The sequence below is a fragment of the Myotis yumanensis genome, unplaced genomic scaffold (genome assembly GCF_028538775.1).
Source record: "Myotis yumanensis isolate MYYU_CA2020_CCGP unplaced genomic scaffold, mMyoYum1.0.hap1 SCAF_20, whole genome shotgun sequence".
Lineage (NCBI taxonomy): Eukaryota > Metazoa > Chordata > Mammalia > Chiroptera > Vespertilionidae > Myotis > Myotis yumanensis.
The window spans coordinates 8,255,438-8,276,273 of record NW_027223771.1 but is presented as its reverse complement, the minus strand read 5'-3'; the positions used below and the strand labels follow the sequence as shown (position 1 = coordinate 8,276,273).

Below are 20,836 nucleotides of genomic sequence, written 5' to 3'. Positions count from 1 at the left end.
TCCCAAGTATTTTAAATTTATTTCCTCCCAAATACTTCGGAGGCGATTTCCTATAAACAAGGGCCTTCTCCTGCACAACCATCAGAATCAGGAAATTCACGCTGAGCGTCTCTCTGGTCCAATCCTCTGACGGGTTCCCATGTGGCCCGTTGTCCCAGGAAGGCCCTTCGCAGGCGCCAGAGACCCCGCTGCACCCCTTCCCGGGAGAGGCACCCTGTGCATTGAGTCTTCATTTCTCGCCAGTCCTCTTCCTGGAACCTTTTAAAGTCTCGAGTGCTTCACACTTTGCTTAACCGGCGGATACAAACGCTTAGAATCAAGGCCCCTCCAGACTCCAGAGACCCCCCCCAAGATCTCAACCAGAACCGGGATGTAGCCCGGGCGCCCCAGGACCTCGGAACCGCAAGAGATCGGGAGCCTGGCTCTTGGGCTGTTTCCGCCTGGAAGCCGAGCGGCGCACATGTACGTAGGGAGCTGGGGGGGGGCCCTCGGATGAACCCATGGCACCGAGGAAGACGCCCTCAGAGCAAATGCAGTGCTAACGGTAAGTTAATAACAGAGTTAACAGCCCACAGCGAAGCCGTCTGTTTCTTTCCTGGGCACAGCGATGACACGTGGGTGCGGCCCCGCCGGTGTGGGTCAGTGGTTAAGCTCTGACCTATGAACCGGGAGGTCACGGGTTCCATTCCTGGCTTGATTCCGGGTTATGGGTGAAGGAGGCAGCCCTCAGTGATTCTCATAATGGATGTTTGTCTGTCCCTCTCTCTTCCTCTCTGAAATCAAAACATTTTTTTTTTAAAAGAGAAAATGGCGTCTGTGTGCAGCCTGGAGGGCTCCGGTTGGGGTTGGCCTGTCATGTCTGGTGCAGCGGCAGGAAGCCTGGGAAGAGTCAGAAAAATGAGTGCCTTGGGAGGACCCTGTACTGGGGGCAGCCTGCCCGTGGCTGCAGGTTCACAGGCTGAGGGTGAGGGTTCAAGACCAGAGTCCCTCCCGGAGCGTCGAGTGCCTGGAAACCGTCCTTTTTGTCTCATTCTTTTGAGCTTTGGCTGCAAAAGAGACCATTAAAACAACCGCACGCCCTGCGGCCAGTGTGGTTCAGTGGTTGAGCGTCGACCTATGAACTAGGAGGTTGTGGTGTCAGATTCCCGGTCAGGGCACATGCCCGGGTTGCAGGCTCCATCCCCAGTAGGGGACGTGCAGGAGGCAACCGATCCGTGATTCTCTTTCCTCACTGGTGTTTTTCTCTCTCTCCCTCTGCCTTCTCCTCTGAGATAAATAACATATTTAAAAAAACAAATACAAAACCTTCTTTAAAACCCAGCAAGCGAAATGACAAGTTTCAGTGCACATGTGTTGATATGTATGGGATTTGATATGTGTGCTATTTTGTTGCATTGACAAGCTTCAAAACTTCCTATGTCCAATTTTCTGAATGTGTTAACATCATAGATATTTTTACGCCTATAAATGTCGAATGTCGTGCCAAAAACGCATTTGCGGGAAGTTTCAATTCATTACTAGTAACTGGTGAAAAAAAGCTGCATTATTAACCGGTACACCTGGTAAAACCAGTTTTTTTGTTTGAGGGCGCCGCCTTGTGGACATCTCTGGAATTGCATGAGGTTTGTTTAAACTGTTTTAAGTCCTCACAATGCAAACTACAGACAAGTTACTGGTACAGAGAATTCTCTTCATGAGCGATCTGATATCACCCACGAGATACCCTACAACCTCCAAAGTATTTTAATTTTTTTCCTCCCTAATACTTCAGAGGAGATTTCCTATAAACAAGGGCCTTCTCCTGCACAACCATCAGAATCGGAAGTTCACGCTGAGCGTCTCTGGTCCAATCCTCTGACGGGTTCACCTGTGGCCCGTTGTCCCAGGAAGGCCCTTCGCAGGCGCCAGAGACCCCTGTACACCCCCTTCCTGGGAGAGCCACCCTGTGCATTGATCTTCATTTCTCACCAGTCCTCTTCCTGGAACTTTTAAAGTCTTGCGTGCTTAACACTTTGCTTAACCAGCGAATACAAACGTCTGGAATCAGGGCCCCTCCAGACTCCAGCGACACCCCAGGATCGAAACCAGAACCGGGGACGTAGCTCAGGCGCCCCAGGACCTCGGAACCGCAAGAGATCCGGAGCCTGGCTCTTCCATTGTTTCGGCCTGGGCGCCGAGCGTATGTTGGGAGCTGGGGGAGTCTCTCCTCAGGGGTGGATGGAACCCCAGATGCCCTCTGAGCAAATGCAGTGCTAGCCCTAAATTAATAACAGAGTTAACAGCCCACAGCGAAGGCGTCTCTTTCTTGGGCAGAGTGATTACAGATGGGTGCTGCCCAGCCGGTGTTGTCCAGTGGTTAGCTTCCACCTAGGAACCAGGAGGTCTTGCAGTTCGATTCCCTGTCAAGCACAGGCCCCGGGTTGTGGGCTCCATCCCCAGTACTGGGCGTACAGGAGGCAGCTGATCCATGATTCTCTCATCACCAGTGATGCCCCTTTGAGATCAATAACATATTTTAAAACACAGATAGAAAACCTTTTTTAAAACCCAGCAAGCGAAATGGCAAGTTCCAGTGCACATGTGTTGATATATATGCGATTTGATATGTATGCTATTGTTGTATTGACAAGGTTCAAAACTTCCTATATCAAATTTCTGAACGTGTTAATATCATAGATATTTTTATGCCTAAGAATGTCGAATGTCGTGCCAAAAAAAAAAAGCATTTGCAGGAAGTTTTAATTCATTACTAGTGACTAGTGAAAAAAATCCACATTATTAACCGGTACAACTGGGAAAACCAGTTTTGTGGTGTGGTGGCGCCGCCTTGTGGACATATTTGGAATTGCATGTGGTTTAAACTTTTTTTTAAGTCATCACAATGCAAACTACAGACAAGTTACTGACATCACCCAGGTGATACCCTACCACTTCCCAAGTATTTTTTTCCCCTCCCAGATACTTCAGAGGTGATTTCCTATCAACAAGGGCCTTCTCCTGCAGAACCGTCAGAATCAGGAAGTTCACGCTGAGCGTCTCTCTGGTCCAATCCTCTGACGGGTTCCCATGTGGCCCGTTGTCCCAGGAAGGCCCTTCGCAGGCGGCCAGAGACCCCGCTGCACCCCCTTTCCCGGGAGAGGCACCCTGTGCATTGAGTCTTCATTTCTTGCCAGTCCTCATCCTGGAACTTTTAAAGTCTTGCGTGCTTAACACTTTGCTTAACCAGCGGATACAAAAGCTTAGAATCAGGGCCCCTCCAGACTCCAGAGACCCCCCAGGATCGAAACCAGAACCGGGGACGTAGCCCAGGCGCCCCGGGACCTCCGAACCGCAAGAGATCCGGAGCCTGGCTCTTCCATTGTTTGGCCTGAGCGCCGAGCGGCGAGCGAGTAAATCGGCCCAATCAATCAATGCTGCCTGTGGGCGGGCACAAAGCGGTGCACGCCGTGAAGCGCGTCATGCGTCGACCGCGGTGCATGACGGGAAGTGCGTCAGCGGCTGCGTGGCGGCATGCCGGAAGTGTGTCTTGCGTCAGAAGCGAGGGATGCTGGGAAGTGCGTCTTGCGCCTGTTGTGGAGCACGCCGGGAAGTGTGGTAGCGTTGTCCCGGGGCATGCCGGGATATACGTCTTGGGGATGGCGTAGGTCCGGAAGTGTGTCAGTAGGGGATCGGGCACGCCGGAAGGTATGTGGTTTGCCGGCGCAGGGCTCGCCGGGAAGTGTGTCTGGTAGCGGGCCTGAGCCACGCCGAGAGGTTTGTCTGGCGGGAGCCCCGGGGCCGCGGAGCGGGAGCAGGGAGGCGGCAAGATGGTGAAGCTGACGGCGGAGCTGATCGAGCAGGCGGCGCAGTACACCAACGCCGTGCGGGACCGCGAGCTGGACCTGCGGGGTGAGTCGGGGGAGAGGCCGGGGGCTGACGCCGGACCCGTTGGCCGGCCGTGTTGGCCCCGCAGTGGGCGGGCTGCGCCTGGGCCGCCCCGGCCCGAGTCTGGCGGGCGGGGCGGAAGGACCATCCCGGAGGCTCCGTGCACGGCCGGCTCGGGGCACGGGGACTCGGATCGCTGCCCGACCCGTATCCGTGGGCCTGCGTTCGGTTCGGCCTCGTGGGACCGTTTCTCAGCCTCATCTGCTCGAGCGCGAGCTGCTGGTTCTCCGGAAACACGTTAAAGTGATAGCGTCAGAGTGAGGGTAGGGCGCGTGCTGGTCCTTTTCTTTATTTAGAGAGAACGGGGGGGGGGGGGGGGGGGGGGCGGAGAACATCAGTGAGAGCGACACCAGTTAGTTGTGACCACACCGCGGGATCGAACCCCTGACCCTTGCGTGGGTCGGCGCTCTAACCACTGGACAACCAGCCAAGGCCGGAGTACTTTCATTTTTATGAAGTTAATTTGTTCCCCCTCCCTCTTTTTTTTTTTTTTTTTTTGGTTATTCCTTATCCGAGGATATTTTCCCATTGGTTATTAGGGAGAGTAGAAGACAGAGGGACAGATAGACAGAGAGAAACCTGGGTTTGGGAGAGAGACACACCGACTGGTTGTCTCCCACACGGGGACCGAGCCTGCAATTGAGGTCGGTGCCTTTGATTGGAATCGAACCTGGGACCATCCAGTCTGCAGGCCGACCCTCTAGCCACTGAGCCAAACCGGCTGGGGCTGAAATTCAGATTCTTAGAGAAAGATTCCATTCAAGGCTAATGGCCACTCTCCCGGTCCCGGCCCAGGGAGTTTGCCACCGCCTCTCGAGTCTGTAGCATGGACTTGGGGTGCACTTTTACCTCGGTTGGGCTCCCATCGTATGTGCCAGCGTCCAGCACCATCACTGCGCCCAAGTTACACCAGTCAGTGAGAGCCTGGAGGAATTGCTCACAGAGAGGCTTACCGTTGTGCGTGAACCTTTGACCCTCTGGGTGACCCCGTGACCTTGTGTCTGAACCCCTCACCTTCACCTGTGGATCGGAGCCGGGGCCGTGGGCCCTGGGGAGACCCAGCACATGATGACCACGTCCTGACGAGCCCCAGGAGTGCAAAAGGCAGCTCTCGTCCCGTGTGTGAAACGGTGCGCACAGTGGTGGGAGCAGAACGCCGTGTAGGTTCCTATCCTGCCAGGTCTCTCCCTCGGGGCCTGGCTGAGAGCGAACAGCCTAACAAACGCCCTCGCCCTCAGTTCCCCTGGCCTCGTTGCCGTCACCGTGTTCGTGGCCACTGCTGACCCGTAAGCTTCATGGCAGCTGGGGCCCGGGCCTCTGTGTCCCTCACTTCCTGTGCCGGTACCTGGGTGCTCGATAAACATTTTTTTTTTTATTATTGATCTTTAGAGAGAGACAAATCAATGATGAGAGACAAGCATGGATCGGCTGCCTCCTGCATGGCCCCTACTGGGAATGGAGCCCGCAACCTGGGCCTGTGCCCTGAGCAGGTCAATGCTCAACCACTGAGCCACCCCGGCCGGACCTAGGTAAACACCTTCTGGATGAATGCCGGCCTGGGATCGAATGACCAGGAAGTTCTGCTGATGTGCCCCAGTGCCTCTCAGTCCTATTAACACGCCTGTGGCCTTTCCCTCCACTTCACAGGCTATAAGATCCCCGTCATCGAGAATCTGGGTGCGACCTTAGACCAGTTCGATGCCATCGACTTTTCTGACAATGAAATCCGGAAGCTGGACGGCTTCCCGCTGCTGAGGAGACTGAAGACCCTCCTGGTGAACAACAACAGGATCTGGTGAGTGGCTGCCGGGGCAGCGGCTGGTGCCCAGGCTGAGCGTACCCGCTGCCAGTCCTCATGCAGGTGGGAGCTTAGCTTGGCATCGGGCTCGCCCAGCGGTTTCCAGCCTTTTCCATCTCAGGGTGCACACAACCTAAGTACGGAAATGCTGCAGCACAAGACTGACCCCAAAAATAGATTTATATTGATTTCAGAGAGAAGGCGGAGAGAGGTAGAAGCATCGATGATGAGCGAGAATCACTGATCAGATGCCTCCTGCACACCCCACACTGGGGATGGAGCCCACAGCCAGGGCCTGTGCCCTGACCGGGAATGGAACCCTGACCTCCTGGTTCATAGGTCGATGCTCAACCACCGAGCCACACAGGCCGGGCTGGGGTTTCTCCTTTTCTTCATGTCCTCACAGCGTGGGAGCAGGAAGAGCCCCCAACAGCCTCCGGGAAGCGTGGGTTCCAATAGCTTGCCGCTCTCACTGGTCCTGGGGCCTCAGCAAGGTTTTGTGTTTGTGCCTCTGTTGCTCGGGTGTCGGGAGAACAGCCTCCCAGTTTCCTGCCACCTGGAGTCTGAGCTCCTCTGAGTGGGACATAGTCACATGGTCTGTGGCTTCCCTGTCACTGACTCGGGGCGTCTGCTTTGTTGCAGCCGCATCGGCGAGGCGCTGGACCAGGCCCTGCCCTGCCTCACGGAGCTCGTCCTCACCAACAACAGCCTCGTGGAGCTGGTGAGCCCCCAGGGGGTGGGGGGAGGGTTCTCAGGAGGCGGGAGCACCCCGATCCTGGGCAGCTGGGCAGGTCTGGGAAGTGTCCCGCATCCCTCTCCTCGCCTTGGTCTGAAGCTCTGGGAAGCAGCACGTGGTGGGTTAGATCCGCCTGGAACCTGTCCTCCAGGGAAGCGACCCGGCTCTGCATTCGCTGTGCTTCCTGGCGGATCTGACTTTGTCTTCTTTTCCTGGAAAGGACTTGTCTCGCTCACCTTTATGTTTTCCCTCCTCGTTGCTCCCTCTCACTCCTGTGCGCTCATCTCTCTTTCTGTTCGTTCCGTTTATCCTGGAGCAGCTTAGAGATTAATTATTAAACAGCTGGCTCTGTTCGAGGCATCACCGTGCTCAGCGGCTCAGGGGGTGTCTGCTCTCCCTCCACAGGGCGACCTGGACCCGCTGGCGTCGCTCAAGTCGCTGACCTACCTGAGGTAAGTGACGCCCTGTGACAGTGAGTCCTTCACAGTGACCCCTGCCCGGCCTGGACCTTCACACCCAGTGAGGACAGAGGAATGCTGCATGGGAACTGGGAAAAGTTTAAAATTTTAAAGAAAACATACGTATATTACTTTTAAAACTCATAAATCTCCTAATTTGGTTTTAACCACCATAAAAAATGAGGAAAAGAGCATCCTTTAAAAACAATATTGCAGCTCCAGCCGGTGTGGGTCAGTGGTTGGCACCAAAAGGTCACAGTTCGATTCCCAGTCAGGGCCCAGGCCCGAGCTGCAGGCTCAATCCCAGTGTGGGGCTTGCAGGAGGCAGCCGATGGATGTTTCTCTCACAGATCAATAAAAACCCCACAAACAAAATATTGCAAATATTCCCATCGGGCCCAGTGCCCTGTCACACTTTCCCTGATGCTCCCTGAGCTGTTGTGACGTTGAGTTGCGTGTGAAGAGCAGCGGGCTGTCCCCTGATCTGTGCGCTGGGGGGGGGGGTTGGGGGGACAACCTGGAAGGCCCCGGGCGGCCGGGTGACGCTGCCCTCCTTGCAGTATTCTCAGGAACCCCGTGACCAACAAGAAGCACTACCGCCTCTACGTCATTTACAAGGTCCCCCAAGTCCGCGTGCTGGACTTCCAGAAGGTGAAGCTCAAAGTAAGTGCCTCTCAGTCGTAAGTCGGTGTCCACCTGTGGATTTGATATTTGATATTGTGATTGGTTTTTTTAAATTGCCTAATGAGTTTTGCTGTTGGCTTGTAATGATAACGTGGGAAAGAAAACATTAGATGAAATTTTCCCCGCAGCCTGGCTCCTGGCAGGCCTTTGGGCGAAGCTGTCTCATGTCAGTCATCCCAGCGGGTCGCATGGTCCACAGGAGACTGCCCTCCGTGGGAGCTGGCCGTGCCCAGTCCAGCAGCCGCATCTGGACGGCCCAGTCCACGGGGGTGGTTTCCCGTTACTGGAGGGGGCGGGGGGTATTCCTGCTTTAAACCAGGGGTGGGAACCTTTCCTCTGCGAGGCGCCATCTGGCTATTTACAACGTCATTCACGGGCCATGCAGTGATCACCTTAGACATGAGCCTGCTCTGTGTGGTCCAACATTTAATACCGCCCCCCACCCATGCCTTGGCAGGGCCAGGCCAAATGATTTCTTGGGCCAGATGTTCCCCACCCCTGTTTTAAACCTTAATTGTTGTTTTTTTGTATGTGTATTTTTTAAAAAATTGATTGCAGGAAGGGAGAGGGAGAGAGATAGAAGCATCTATGATGAGGGAAAACCATCCATCGGCTGCCTCCTGCACGCCCCCTACTGGGGATGGAGCCCGAACCCGGGCCTGTGCCCTGACTGGGAATCCAGCCCTGACCTCCTGGTTCATAGGTCGATGCTCAACCACTGAGCCACACGGGCCGGGCTGAGCCTTAGTTGTCTGGGAGCCCCGCCTTGAGGCGAGGAGGGGCCTCTTCTTTCAGTAGCTTCACCCGAGAAGGCAGGAGCCCAGGGTCGCCTTTGACCTTGACCTTGGCTCTGCTTTGGTGAGCAGCCCAGTCTGCCTCAGAAGAGTGTCCTCCGTGTTTCTGAGGAATGCGTTACACGCGTGTGCTTTCCTGTTTCCATTAACTCTGTGTGTGGTGTCGCTGTAGGAGCGTCAGGAAGCAGAGAAAATGTTCAAGGGCAAGCGGGGTGCACAGCTTGCAAAGGATATTGCCAGGAGAAGCAAAACGTAAGCTGCGGACATCCGCCTTCTCTCCACTTCCCCTTCAGAAACACTCCGGCCGCCACGGGGCCTCCTGCAAACGCCACCCAAACGCCTGGGCCTGACCCGGCACTGAATTGGCGCCACGCGAGCCCGGACCATCGGCGGTCCGGGCATCACGTGACACTCCTGCCCCGTCGGTGGGCAGAGCCAACATTTCGAATCCGGTCTCGCTGTCACATGTCCCGTGTCCCGAGCTCTGTGATGACCCGAGTGGTGTTTCTGAAGGAGAGGTTCTCGTATCAGTTTGTTAACAAAGATAAGATACTACACTGGTTGAGTTACTTTCAAAAGCTTTGAAAGTAAGAGGAGCAGTTCCTGCTGGGCTGGTCTTAACCGTCGTGTCCTTCCCTCCCCAGTTTCAACCCAGGTGCTGGTCTGCCCACTGACAAGAAGAAGGGCGGCCCGTCGCCCGGGGACGTGGAGGCCATCAAGGTGATGCTGCCGGCCTCGGCTGGGGGGCTGCTGGGGGGAGGGGGGAGGCTCTCCGACTCAGAGTCAGCAATGAATCCAGTTCTGATCCCCCCCCCCACACACACACACACACACACACAGGTGTTAGAGCCCAGCTAGATTTCTGTGGGGGTGTCTGTTCTTTTTTCAAATGTTTTCTTTGATTTCAGAGAGAGGAAGGGAGGGGGAGGGAAACATCGATGATGAGAGAAGATCATGGATCAGCTGCCTCCTGCACGCCCCACACGGGATGGAGCCCACAACCCCGGGCCTGTGCCCTGACTGGGAATCAAACCGTGACTTCCCTGGTTGACACTCAACCACTGGGCCACACCGGCCGGGCACAGCGATATTGTTGTTAACGGAAAAAGTAGCTTGGAGCTATTACTTGACCAGACTTGGGCTTGAATTAAGTACAGGAGCCGGTCAAAGTGGGGGCAGCTCTGGCCTTTTACAATTTCCCAGGACGAGTGTATTTCAGCAGCTGGGACTTTGTACACCGTGTCAGTGTCTGCCTGGGTTTTGGTTTTTTTCTCTCTCTCTCCCTTGGTTTTTACTGTCAGATATTTACGCTGAAAGGTCCTGCTTGGGGCGCAGTGAGAAATGCTGATGTAACATTGCCTCCTACGCTACCCAGTGCCATGGTCCTCATCGGAATTCCGTTTGTCACATGTTAGGACACGCAATGATTATTTCCTCTCCTATAGGAGGGTCTGCGAGTCTTTACCAATTTCGGAAATTCCTTGTTTGGTTTTTGGGTCAATTGCAGTGCCAATAAAATGCTTCTCCCAGCGTGGTTTGCATTGGAACTGCTTACTGACGGTGTCTGGGTGATGGGTAGGCTGCGGTGAAACTGACTGTCCGTCCCCGTGTCCCCAGAACGCCATAGCGAACGCGTCGACGCTGGCGGAGGTGGAGCGGCTGAAGGGCCTGCTGCAGTCCGGCCAGATCCCCGGCAGGGAGCGCCGAGCAGGTCAGAACGCACGTCTGTCTGTCCACGTCCCCCACAGGGACCCCCCGCAGTTCAGTGCCGAGACCCCAGAGCAGCGCCTCTGGCCGCCTAACCTGAACTTCACGGGTCCCTTTAGATCAGCGGTTCTCAACCTGTGGGTCGCGACCCCTTCGGGGGTTGAACGCCCCTTTCACAGGGGTCGCCTAAGACCATTGGAGAACACATATATAATTACATATTGTTTTTGTGATGAATCACTATGCTTTAATTATGTTCAATTTGTAGCAATGAAATTGGGGGTCCCCACACCATGAGGAACTGTATGAAAGGGTCGCGGCGTTAGGAAGGTTGAGAACCGCTGCTTTAGATGCTCTTGGAGGGGAAGTGATCTGATGTAGAATATTGTGTCAGAGGGCCCTGGGGTTTTTCTCTCTCTCTCTTTGTAATGTATACTTTTGTTGATTTCAGAGAGAGAGAGAGAGAAACATCCATGATGAGAGAGAATCATAGATCGGCTGCCTCCTGCCCACCCCACACTGGGGATTGAGCCCACAACCCGGGCATGTGCCCTGACGGGGAATCGAACCATGACCTCCTGGTTCATAGGCTGATGATCAACTGAGCCACACCGGCCAGGCCCTGGGGTTTTTCTATGGAAACAGTGATGCAAACAGTATTTCATAGCCGTGGAGTGACATGAACATGAGAGGACAGTGTGGACTTGACCGCTGTGCGCACAGGATGGCTTAGTAGTTGGAACACGGGTGCGAGGCCCAGGTCTTAGCCTCCCAGCTCTGTCCTCAGTCAATTTCTGAGCCTCCACTCAACCTTGAATCCTTCTCCTCTTTAAACCTGAGGTGGTAACAGTGCCAACCTCAGAGGGTGTTGGTGTGGTTTAGTTTAGTTTTGTTTTTTTTGTTTGTTAATCCTCAGCCAAGGATATTTTTCCATTGGTTTTTAGAGAGGGGGTGGGGAGAGACAGAGAGAGACATGTCAATTAGTTGCCTTCCACAGGAGCCCTGACCAGGGCCCGGGCTGGGGATGGAGCCTGCAACTAAGGTCATGCCCTTGACCGGAATTGAACCCAGGACCCTCCAGTCCTCAGGCTGATGCTCTAGCCACTGAGCCACACCGGCCAGGGCTCAAAGGCCTGTGGGAGGACTGAGTAAGGTGCTTACAGGTAGCACTTAGCACCGGGTCCTCTGGTGCCTGAGTGCCAGCTCTGTCGGGCGGGTTGGGCAGGGGGTGTCAAGTGGGAACTCAAGTGGTGCGCGCTGCCAGGTTGGCTGCACTGTGACGGCCCCTAGCTGGGCGGGCGGCTGGAAGAACTGTTGGAACTGAAGCTGCAGGCGAGTAAGCCTTTCAGGAGACGCTGGTTCTCACGGGGTGTCCTGGGGCCCCTGGGGGTTGTGAGGTCCAAACCCAGGCGTTACTTGCTCATGTCTCGCTTAAGGAAGTCCGCAGTGAAACAAACACCTTTGCCATCTTTTCCTTTGGGATCTACCATCCCTTTCGGTCCCTGCGGGCGACAGCTGGTCTCTGACCGGAAGCGCCTCAGGCAGGGGCTGCTGGGCGGGGTGCCCTGTCCTGGGCCTGCAAGCAGGGCCTGAGCCGGGCGCTCGCCCCGAGCAGCTCTGTCCCTGAAACCCTGTGGCCCTCGCTTTGTGTCTCCTCAGGCCCCAGCAATGACGGGGAGGAGGAGATGGAGGAAGACGTCGTAGCCAACGGGTCCTGAGTGTCCGCGGGGCCGGTGTCCACGGGGCGAGGGGCCCTGCCACCAGGGACAAGTCCTGCCTTGAACGTGGAATCACAGTGTCGAGCTTCACTGAAGGGCTCCGACTGCCGCAGTCATTTCTAATACGCACTCGGAGATCTCAGTGCCTGATTCTTACAGTAAAAATAGAGACTCCTGCTGCCTGGACTGTGCGCGCAGTGTGTGTGTATGTGTGTGCGTACGCCTTTAAGCTGGAAACGCAGGAGGCCTCGTTTCTGAGTAGGCCTCCGTCCCCTGTAAAATGTTTGGATGTTTAAACCTAAATAAAACTGGGTGTTAACGGCAGCCGCTGTTTGCTCTCAGCTGTTTCTTTCTCCTGCACAAGCTGGTTGACGGCCACACACAGAGGGAATGACTCAGGTTTCTTACGCCTGTGCTCACCGTTGACACAATGCCTCTTGCCATTGACCAGAGGAAGCCACCAGGGCCACCCCAGATCAAAGGCCAGGAGATGCACTCCCCCCACCTTGAGGCTACAGCGAGGGTAGGGCTGTAAAGGACAAACTGGGGCCCTGGCTGGTGTGGTTCAGTGGGTAGAGCACCAGCCCTTGGATTGAAGGGGCCCAGGTTCGATTCCGGTCAAGGGCGCATACCTCAGTTGTAGGCTTGATCCCCACCCTGGTTGGGGGGAGTGCAGGAGGCAACCAATCGATGTTTTTCTCTGTCTCTCCCCTCCCTGCCTCTCTGTTTAAAAATCAGTGGAGCCCTACGTGGTTTGGCTCAGTGGATAGAACATTGACCTGCGGACTGAAGGGTCCCAGGTTCGATTCCAGCCAAGGGCACATGTCCAGTAGGGGGCGTGCAGGAGGCAGCCGGTGCATGATTTTCTCTTAGCATTGATGTTTCTGTCTCTCCCTCTCTTCCTCTCTGAAATCAATAAATTTTTAAAAAATGGTTAATAAATAAAAATCAATGGAAACATATCCTCGGGTGAGGATTAAACAAATAAAAAAAAGGGACGCACCTGGGCCAATCACAGTCTCTCATGGGCAGTGACAGAGTTCTGGATGCTGCCTTTGTCCTGTTTGCAAGCATCACCAGAGCAGCTGTACTGAGCAGTCGTTCACTGAAATAACTAGGGTTGTAGGCGAGCGAGGTGAGATGGATGGCGTGCTGGTTCCAGAGACACCGGGACCAGCCAGGCTAGAACGAAGGGGACCATAGAGCAATATACTAGGAACTGAAATGAGAGATCACCACCCATACACGCTGGTAACGAGCACACTATTGAATGGCAGTTAAGCAAGCCATCTGTCACCCTCTGCACATACACATACACACATGCACTGTAGCTCAACATAGCATTTCAAGGTACTTTGTTCCTGTGTGTGTTTAAATGCGTTTATTTTTTAAAACATACCTTTGTATTGATCTCAGAGAAGAAGGGAGAAAGAGAAACATCAATGATGAGAGAGAATCATGGATCAGCTGCCTCCTGCAGGCCCCCTATTGGGGATCAAGCCCGAAACCGGGGCATGTGCCCTGACGGGGAATATGACCGTCAATAAGCGAATTTACCTTGGACCGTGCCATACTGATTCTGGGAATTTCCCTCCAGTCTTACCAGCACAAAATGACACTTGGACAAGGTTATTTGTCCTTTGCTACGTTGTTTGTGACAGTAAAAGATTAGGTCCAAGCGTCCATTTATAGAGGAAGAGAGGAATATGTGAGGGAGCATCCTTCAAAGAATGAAACACCTGCAGACATAAACCAGGGAGCAAGAAGCGCGCCCTCTGGTGGGTGCGAAAGGGTACTGCATGGTGCGGAACAGGAAGCAGAGATGTTTGCTAGTGTTTTTATTTATAACAAAACACGACACGGATACACAGGAAATAAAAGTGAAACCCTTGGGGGATTAGTTGAAAAAGACATTAGCGAGGTTTCTCAATGGATAACTTAAACTTTCCATCTGATTTTCTTTTCATTACGTGAACATAGTATCTATATAACCCTCCTCAATAAACACCATTTTCCCCCCAGTTAAAGCCTTAAAACGACGAGCAGACTATTGGTCCCCGAGACCATACATTCGACGTGAGAGCTTATTTGGTGCAACTGCTCCTGTGTAACAGGAGTGGGAACGGGCCCACATGTGTTCCTCCCGCGTGGGAATAGCAAGAGCCTCCTCAAACCGTCCAAACACTCACGCTTCCTCCCGAATCCGTTTCTCCGTTGGCTTTCTTCTTGCTCCGCCCTGCACTTCATTTTTGCAGCCCCCATCATCCTAGGGCCTCGTGCCAGCTGTGGTTTTCCCTAAACCCTTAACCATAGAAAAGAAAGAATCCCTTTGCAACAGGTTCTTGGACTACTGTGTTAACCAGGGGGCTCAGGTGCTGGAACTCTGTGACAACGTCGCCCTCTTGTGGTTCGGAGCTGTTACTGCTCCGAGGAGGTCTCTCTTAGGCCCAAAGAGAGTCGTCACCACATAATTTACTTCCTGGCCCATAACAGCCGGTTCCTAATGACCACCGTCACCAGCATTTTCTAGGGTGACACCGTGGTCCCCAATTTTTGGCTGACTAGTTGGTGCCCTGGTAGAGGCGAGGACTTGAACTACAAACGGTCAGTGAGGATCTGGAAACGGAATGAGAAGGCGGGGAGGCGGGGCTAGAGTCTGGGGTGTAACAAGCAGCCCAGATGGTTCCGATGCCCAAATAGGTTTGAGAGCCGTGGCTCCCGGCTCTCAGGTGGGAAATGGGTCAATTTCCCCAACAGACTGATAGGGAATTTTTGGACTGGAACCCGGATTCTTTGTCCGCCAGAGCGGAAGAATGAATCCACGGAGAGAGGGTGGTATAGCAAAGGTGGAGGTTTATTGAAGAACAAGTACAGACTCCCACATGGGGAGGGGGAAAGGGTCCCACGGAGTTCCTTTTCCCTGGGGCTTATACATAGGTGTACCAGCTAATAATGCAAACTCCACATTATTAACCGGTACACCTTGTAAAGGCTGCAGATCTTTGTGCCTTGATAATGATCATCACTATTCGCTTGGAATGGTTACCATAGTAACTCCTGGGCTCAAAGGTTGAACCTCACATGGGACACCTGAGGTTCTCCCCCCTCCTTCCTTATTGTCTCCCTATTCCCTCTGGGCTTTCTTCTTCTCCTTCTGGATGAGGGGCTCCTCTTTATTTTGTAAATATAGACCTTTTGCTGGTCCTAGCTCTCTCATTCTATGGAAATGCACCTGTTGCAGCGTTTCAGCTCCCCCATTCTATGGAAATATACCTTCTGCTGCTCTGCAGCCCTATGCTCCCTCCATGATCCCCTTAATTTCTAAAAATTCCCTAAACCTGCCCTCTGTTACCCCTAGAATGCCTATTTCAAGAATAGCATCAGCCGGTGTAAACGGGCTGCATAAGGTCCTAGATGCCAGTGGGGACATCTTGTCTCCTTGCAAACCTGCCTGGATCACACTTCAGAGGCTGCAGAGGCCCTCGGGGCAGAAGTTTGCAGGGGGGGGGGCACGTTTTCTCTGCTGCTCTCAAAACGCTCCCTTTCATCTGTTGGCACTCACACGAACTATGGGTGGCCAGATTGTCTGCACAAAATGTTTGCCTTGCTTGTGTGCCCCCAAGTAGGACCCCAGTCCCTTCCACACCTGACTCAGGGCGAAGGGAAGGGAAGTCCCAAAGGGAACATGCTTTTGTGGCCACTTGTGTCCATAAGACCCAGCTGGGCCTGGCAGCCAGCTGCTGCTGGACACACGGGTCAACAGGAGGGGATTATACCCAACCAGCGGCATCTGTCCGTCCCCCCCCCCACCCCCCACCCGTCCCTGGGCTTCCAGACAGTTTCCAGTAACTCTTTCACTTGTCTCTGAGAAACGAACATGTATTCTGAATGGGAAATAGTAGTGTGGGCCCCTTCCTGTTCTCCCCCTCCCCGTCCCCCTCCTCTTCCCACCCCGAGGGGTATAGTGAGGCCACGAGTAATGTGTAAGCCGCCTGTGAGGGCAGGGGAGCCTGGCCAGCTCCTTGGACTAAGAAAGGCCACAGAGAAACTGCTTCTAGGCCTGAGCCCTCATGGTAGCCGCTTGCCCCAGGACACAGCTCCTCCCCCTGCGGGCTCTGGTTGGCTTAGTTTTCTGTCTCCTATAGAACCCTGCAGCAGGGAAGTCGAGGCTGCAGCAAAAAATGGCACCGCAGGCAGCCCTGGTGCATCCCACCTGCAGGCCGGATGGGACATAGAGGAAAACTTCGGTGCAAACGTAAGTCCTGCTATAAACCCACGTGTTTCACAGCCGGTGCTCTGGGCTCTTTGCATAACACAGGCCACGGCCCAAGTGCATTTCGCTTCTAGATGTGTAGTGACATTAAAGCAACCGCTGCAGGTAGGAGGGGGTGAGCATCAGGAGCAGGTGAGGAGCTCTGTGTCTTGGGTTCAGGCCCAAACCACCTCTGCTTCCTTCCTTTGTCAAATGTCGTGAGAGGGAAACTGACAGAGACTCAGGGACTCCACAGAGAACTCTGATCCCCCCCTTTTGAGCCACCTGTGCCCCCGGGGTTCAGCCAGGGAACAGGCACCTCTCCAGGTACATTGACCAGAGAGAATTTTTAACTCAACCAGGCAGGGTAGGAAATGGAAAGGGGAGAGAAAGCATAAGGTTGGCAGGTCTGATTGGGTGACATCTAGGTCCCCGCCAAGCACAAATCACCAGGCACCCCCCCCCCCCCCTCTGAACACTGTCCCCAAGGGCGGGGTCTGCGCACACCGGCCCCCTGTCCGGTTAGTGGCTCATCTGTTGGCTTCTGCACCCGCGTGGCTCTGGGACTAGTGTGATCCGGCCCGGTCTGCTGGTCTCCAGGCAAGGAGCCCGGCTGTTAGATCCTTAAAGGCAAAGCACAAAAACAAAAACGTGCGGAGAAAAAATGAAAATGATTAGGGTGTGTTTTCCGTGTCAGGACCCGGTTCCAATTATAGACTAAAACCCGCCTCGGCCATGGCAGTCCCGTGAGGACTTGCAAGGCTTCACCTTTGCGGTCAGTCCACGCTCGGGGGCAGGTAAGTCCTCCGGGAGCCCGCGCCCGCGTGTCCGGGGAGTTTCCACGTTCCCGCAGGGCGCCGGGAAGTCGCGTGGGGAGTCAGTCCCCCTCCCCGCAGCTTCCTGAAAAAAATATTTCCAAATGCCCCTTCTGCGGCCAGGGTCTCGCCGCGCCGGCCAGGAGGTCCCTGTTGGACGCCTTCGGCCGTGATGGACGCTTTCCACCCGCTCGGAGCCAGACAAGAGACTCTTTGAGATGAACGAGATAAAGTTGGGGGGTCTTGGGGCGCGGCGGTGCTCTCTCGCCCACGCCCCCACCCTTCAGATGCGTCTCTTTGACTTTTACCCTATTGTCAGTCGCCACCTTGTGGCCACTTTTATATTGCCGCCTTCCTCCGTAGCTCCGGGGCATTCGGTAAGGGATGAGATTTGATCTTGTTGCCCGAGGCAGAGTTCCAGAAGCCCGGAGGCGATATCAGGATCGCCCCCGGTTACTCTGCGTGTCCACGTTTCATCGGTTCTCCGGAGATTGTACCGGCAGTCATATAGACTATACGCCTCAGGGCAACTTCTGGCTGAGCTGTGAGGAGGCGGTACCAGCACCGCCGGGGTCCGCCCGCGGGAGCCGCTGCCTGTGAGGAACCGCAGGGGTTCCGCCCGGCGTGGGAACCACCGCTCGAAGGAGCCTGCCGTGGGCCCGTCTGTGGGGGCCGCAGGGGGTCCACTTGCCCGCGGGTGGGAACCACCGCCCGTAGGGTCTTGCTCGCTCGTGGGAGCCGCAGGGGGCCCATCCACGAAAGCCGCAGGGGTTACGCCCGGCCGCGGGAACCACCGGCTGTGGGCCTGCTCGCCCGCGGGGGCTGCAGGGGTTCCGTCCGGCTGTGGGGCCTGTCCGCCCGCGGGAGCGGCAGGGGTTCCGACCGACTGTGGGGCCTGTCCGCCCGCGGGAGCGGCAGCGGTTCTGACCGACTGTGGGGCCTGTCTGCCCGCGGGAGCGGCAGCGGTTCCGTCCGGCTGCGGGAACCACCGGCTGTGGGCCTGTCTGCCCGCGGGGGCTGCAGGGGTTCCGTCCGGCTGTGGGGCCTGTCCGCCCGCGGGAGCGGCAGCGGTTCTGACCGGCTGTGGGGCCTGTCCGCCCGCGGGAGCGGCAGCGGTCCTGACCGACTGTGGGGCCTGTCCGCCCGCAGGAGCGGCAGCGGTCCTGACCGACTGTGGGTCCTGTCCGCCCGCGGGAGCGGCAGCGGTTCCGTCCGGCTGTGGGGCCTGTCCGCCCGCGGGGAGCGGCAGCGGTTCCGACCGGCTGTGGGGCCTGTCCGCCCGCGGGAGCGGCAGGGGTTCCGTCCGGCTGTGGGGCCTGTCCGCCCGCGGGAGCGGCAGGGGTTCCGTCCGGCTGTGGGGCCTGTCCGCCCGCGGGAGCGGCAGCGGTCCTGACCGACTGTGGGGCCTGTCCGCCCGCGGGAGCGGCAGCGGTCCTGACCGGCTGTGGGGCCTGTCCGCCCGCGGGAGCGGCAGCGGTCCTGACCGGCTGTGGGGCCTGTCCGCCTGCGGGAGCGGCAGCGGTTCTGACCGACTGTGGGGCCTGTCTGCCCGCGGGAGCGGCAGCGGTTCCGTCCGGCTGCGGGAACCACCGGCTGTGGGCCTGTCTACCCGCGGGAGCTGCAGCGGTTCCGACCTGCTGTGGGCCTTGTCCGCCGGCAGCGGTTCTGACCAACTGTGGGGCCTGTCCGCCCGCGGGAGCAGCAGCGGTCCTGGCCGACTGTGGGGCCTGTCTGCCCGCGGGAGCGGCAGCGGTTCCGTCCGGCTGCGGGAACCACCGGCTGTGGGCCTTGTCCGCCTGCGGGGGCTGCAGGGGTTCCGTCAGGCTGCGGGAACCACCAGCTGTGGGCCTTGTCGGGCTGCAGGGGTTCCGTCGGGCTGTGGTTCCGTCGGGCTGTGGGCCTTGTCCGCCTGCGGGGGCTGCAGGGGTTCCGTCCGCTGTGGGCCTTGTCCGCCTGCGGGGGCTGCAGGGGTTCCGTCCGGCTGCGGGAACCACCGGCTGTGGGCCTTGTCCGCCTGCGGGGGCTGCAGGGGTTCCGTCCGGCTGCGGGAACCACCGGCTGTGGGCCTGCTCGCCCGTGGGGGCTGCAGGGGTTCCGTCCGGCTGTGGGCCTTGTCCGCCTGCGGGGGCTGCAGGGGTTCCGTCGGGCTGTGGGCCTTGTCCGCCTGCGGGGGCTGCAGGGGTTCCGTCGGGCTGTGGGCCTTGTCCGCCTGCGGGGGCTGCAGGGGTTCCGTCCGGCTGCGGGAACCACCAGCTGTGGGCCTTGTCCACCTGCGGGGGCTGCAGGGGTTCCGTCGGGCTGTGGGCCTTGTCCGCCTGCGGGGGCTGCAGGGGTTCCGTCTGGCTGCGGGAACCACCGGCTATGGGCCTGCCCGCCCGCGGGAGCTTCCGGCTGTAGGGTCCGCCAGTCCTGGTACTGTCATGGACTCACCTGCGGGACCTGCAGAGGTTCTGTCTGGCTGCGGGAACCACCGACTGTGGGGCCTGTCCGCCCGCGGGAGCTGCAGCGGTTCCGACCGGCTGCCGGAACCACTGGCTGTGGGCCTGCCTGTCCGCAGAGGCCACCACCTTTCCCATCCCTGCCTTGGGCCTGTCTGTGGCAGACAGGGTGTCCACACACGGGAGCTGCTGGCTGTGGGAGCTGCTGACCGTGGACCCAATTGCGGAAGTCCACTTGTGAGAAATACCGCTCGTGTAGTGTCCACCCGAATGGTCTGCCTGCTCGTCGGAGCCTCAGTGGGCTGGTTCGCAAAAGCTGCAGGGGGTCCGTCCGCAGGAGCCGCTGCCTATAGGGTCCTTCTGCCCCGTTCCCGCTGTGTTTCTGTCCGGGGGAGCTGCAAGGGTTCCACGTGTGGTGGCCGTTGCCCGGAGGGGTCCGCTCGCTTGTGGAAGCCGCCGTGGACCCGTCAGCGGTCAGGATAAGGCACATCCTTGGTTCAGTTCCACACCGAGGATCAGGGCAATAGCCAAAGGTGTGGAATGTGGTCATCATGCCCAAGGCGGCGTTCCAGCGGGCCGCCGTTGGTATCAAGGTCGTGTCGGTCACGTGTGGCCATCCACGCTGCATTTGCTCACTCTAGGTTGTACCTCCAGTGCCGTAGGAGGTGATTTTTTCACGCAGAGTCCTGGCCCAAGTGTGGGGCTGCACGGAACTGAACAGGTCAGACCAGCACCTATCGGTGCCCCTCAGCCCACCGGAGCTGGGCCAGTGCTCCGCCAGGGATACAGACCCGAGTGGGGGGTCTGGTCTCTGAACGCTCGACCTTCCCTGGGTGGTGCTTGATGAGCAAGGAGGACAGGCCGAGCACACACGTTGGTGTTGGCCGTTGGTCCGGGCTTTACTGGCGCTCAGTCTTGAGGTTGGGGCCGGCCCAGGGTAGTATGTGCATGAAACGCTTCTGTGGGTTTTTCCCGAGCCTGCGTTGAGCCTGGAGAGCAAGGGGAAGTCGCCTGCGTGCATGCGTGGGTGTGTTGGTCATTGGTCTGCACTTTTACTGGTGCTCGATCTCGAGGTGGGGCCGGCCCGGGGCAGTGTGTGGGTGAAACGCTTCTGCGGCCTTTTTTCCCCCAAACTTGCTTGCATAGACCCAGAGAGCAATAGGTAAGGGCTGCAGTGCCAGCCGAGAGCGCCAAGGGCTGGAGGCGGCTGATCCCGTGACCAATTTGGCTACCCGCCCGCTCTCGGGGCGCCGGGACTGCAGTGTTCGCTGGAGACTGCCTGCCGCATTGTGTAGCTTAACTTTCAACGTCACGCCGGGCCCAAAGTGTTGGGGCTGCACGGAAGAATAGGATTGAATGGTGTCCCCCACCCATGAGGGGTGCGCAGGGAGTGGAGCTGGTGTCCAGGACTCACTGCTGCAACTTGGTGGGCAGCTAGAGCACACCACGGACTTGGCCATGAGCACTCGTGGGTCCCTGTCACATTGGTTTTTCCCCTTCAACTTTTGCGAT

The 20,836-nt window shown here is 56.9% G+C and overlaps 1 protein-coding gene across 1 annotated transcript; it reads left to right on the top strand.

Moving 5' to 3' along the window:
* The first annotated feature begins 3,699 nt into the window (after positions 1-3,699).
* Positions 3,700-12,143, top strand: SNRPA1 (small nuclear ribonucleoprotein polypeptide A'). The gene is made up of 9 exons (XM_070400643.1): positions 3,700-3,888; positions 5,572-5,719; positions 6,365-6,443; positions 6,864-6,910; positions 7,477-7,579; positions 8,567-8,646; positions 9,039-9,114; positions 10,012-10,105; positions 11,761-12,143. Exons 1-9 carry the CDS (start codon positions 3,807-3,809, stop codon positions 11,817-11,819), a joined length of 768 nt encoding a protein of 255 aa, XP_070256744.1. The 5' UTR covers positions 3,700-3,806; the 3' UTR covers positions 11,820-12,143.
* Positions 12,144-20,836: the final 8,693 nt, after the last annotated feature.

What these genes read in the sequence shown, in the direction of transcription:
- SNRPA1 (XM_070400643.1), top strand. Translation starts at nt 3,807, where the DNA reads ATGGTGAAGCTGACGGCGGAGCTGATCGAGCAGGCGGCGCAGTACACC. An exon ending in ACAACAGCCTCGTGGAGCTG is followed by an intron (nt 6,444 to 6,863) that starts GTGAGCCCCCAG and finishes CTCCCTCCACAG; the next exon opens with GGCGACCTGGACCCGCTGGC. An exon ending in AAGTCGCTGACCTACCTGAG is followed by an intron (nt 6,911 to 7,476) that starts GTAAGTGACGCC and finishes CCCTCCTTGCAG; the next exon opens with TATTCTCAGGAACCCCGTGA.